The 1,892-nt window shown below is 46.3% G+C and overlaps 1 protein-coding gene across 1 annotated transcript; it reads left to right on the forward strand.

Annotated features, from left to right (window-relative positions):
* The first annotated feature begins 328 nt into the window (after positions 1 to 328).
* On the forward strand, positions 329 to 1,411 carry LOC115953230. Its single transcript, XM_031070766.1, has one exon. The coding sequence runs from the start codon at positions 329 to 331 to the stop codon at positions 1,409 to 1,411; it is 1,083 nt and encodes a 360-aa protein (XP_030926626.1).
* Positions 1,412 to 1,892: the final 481 nt, after the last annotated feature.

Here is a 1,892-nt window from a genome sequence, read left to right on the forward strand (position 1 = left end):
AAACTGTACGCTCCGGACTCTGTGAAATAGGGGGAGGTTATCCAACGGATAACCGCTCCCTAAACCTATAAAAGGAGATGAATCTTTGACAAGAAAAGGCTGAGTATTTCTTCTTTACAAACAATATTTTTCTATTAAGAGGAGAATTGCTAACTTCATCATCGGAGGAGTTTTGACCGGCCAACCCCGATCTCCTCTGATCTTCTATTTCTTATCTTTCAGGCCCTCAACATCATCGTGATCCGTGCTATTCAACTAACTGATTCCTTGATCGCTATCAGTTGGCGCCGTCTGTGGGAAGATTGTTCTTTTCTTTGACAAAAAGTTGATGGTACGGACTAGATCAAGGGCTACCAGCCCAGGCCGACAGGGAAGCAGAGATGCTTCCAACAACCCTCACCGCGACCGCCAATCTGCACCGGTCATGCAGACTTCATCTGTCCAAAACGTACAATCCATGGCGGCCGTAGTGGCGGAGTTGACTCACCAAAACCAAGAATTAAGAATGGAGATTAATCTAAGGAGGCAGACGTGTGAAGAACGTGAAGGTGGAGGACAAACGCAGAGTCGTGATGACAGAGAGAACACTGAGATTGGAAGTCAGTTAAGATGTACCACTTCACGAGCGGTGCCACATTTGAAGGAAGAGATGGACCAGATGAGAAGAGTCATGGAGGAAATGAAAGAAAATATGAGAAGGACAAATTCGATAGAAGACCTGGTCCACCGAACTAATTCCCCCTTTACGGCTTCCATCAATGGTCACCCTCTACCATCGAAGTTTAAGATGCCTTCTCTGGATTCGTACGACGGAACACGAGACCCGTTCAATCACATTGCTACCTTCAAGACCACCATGCATCTCCAAGGGGTTCCCGACGAAATAATGTGCAAAGCATTCCCTACTACCCTCAAAGGCCCAGCACGAGTTTGGTTCAGCAAAATACCACCGAATTCGATGAGTTCTTTTGAAGAGTTGAGCAAACTGTTTGTTAACAACTTCATAGGAGGACAAAGACATAAGCGTTCCTTGTCCAGCCTATTGACCATAGAGCAAGGAGAGAACGAGAGTTTACGGTCGTTCATCACCCGTTTCAACAGAGAGGCCCTGAGTGTGGACGAAGCAGATGATAAGCTCTTGTTGGCGGCTTTCCATAATGGGGTGAATTCGAATCTGTTCATTCACAAACTCTATGAAAAAGAACCCCAGTCTATGGCAGAACTTGTCCATTCGGCACAAAATTTTATGAATGCAGAAGACGCAATCATTGCTAAGAAGAGGAAGAGGTCTGAGAGAGTAGACGCAAATCCCGGTCGCCACTTAGAGCAAGGCCCTCGTCCAAAGAAGGGACGAATGGAAGACAGGAAAGACCGAGACATTAAGAAGCCGGGCTCTTCAGCACGAAACTAGCAGTATACCTCTTTGAACGTCCCACTTGAGCAGGTTCTAATGCAGATCAAGAATGATCCTTCCTTGAAGTGGCCAGAGAAAATGAGGGGAGATCCCAATAAACGCAATCGAAACAAGTATTGTCGCTTCCACAGGGATCATGGTCACGATACGGACGAGTGTTTCGATTTAAAGCAGCAAATCGAAAATCTCATAAGGCAAGGGAAGCTGAAGAATTTCCTTGGACGAGATAACAGGGACGAGAAAATGAAAGGAAAAATGGAAGAATCATCACGACCACCGCTCGGAGAAATAAGAGTCATTATAGGGGGAAGTTCGACAGGCCAGTCATCCAAGTCCAAGAAAGCATACTTGAAGGTAGTGCAAAGTGTCCAGCTTTCTGGACGATCACCGAGAGCAAGGACCACGAACAAAGCAGCGATCACCTTCACGGACGAAGACGCTGAGAGAATTCATCACCACCATGATGATGCTCTCGTCA

Source organism: Quercus lobata, chromosome 7, assembly GCF_001633185.2.
Source record: "Quercus lobata isolate SW786 chromosome 7, ValleyOak3.0 Primary Assembly, whole genome shotgun sequence".
NCBI classification, from domain to species: domain Eukaryota; kingdom Viridiplantae; phylum Streptophyta; class Magnoliopsida; order Fagales; family Fagaceae; genus Quercus; species Quercus lobata.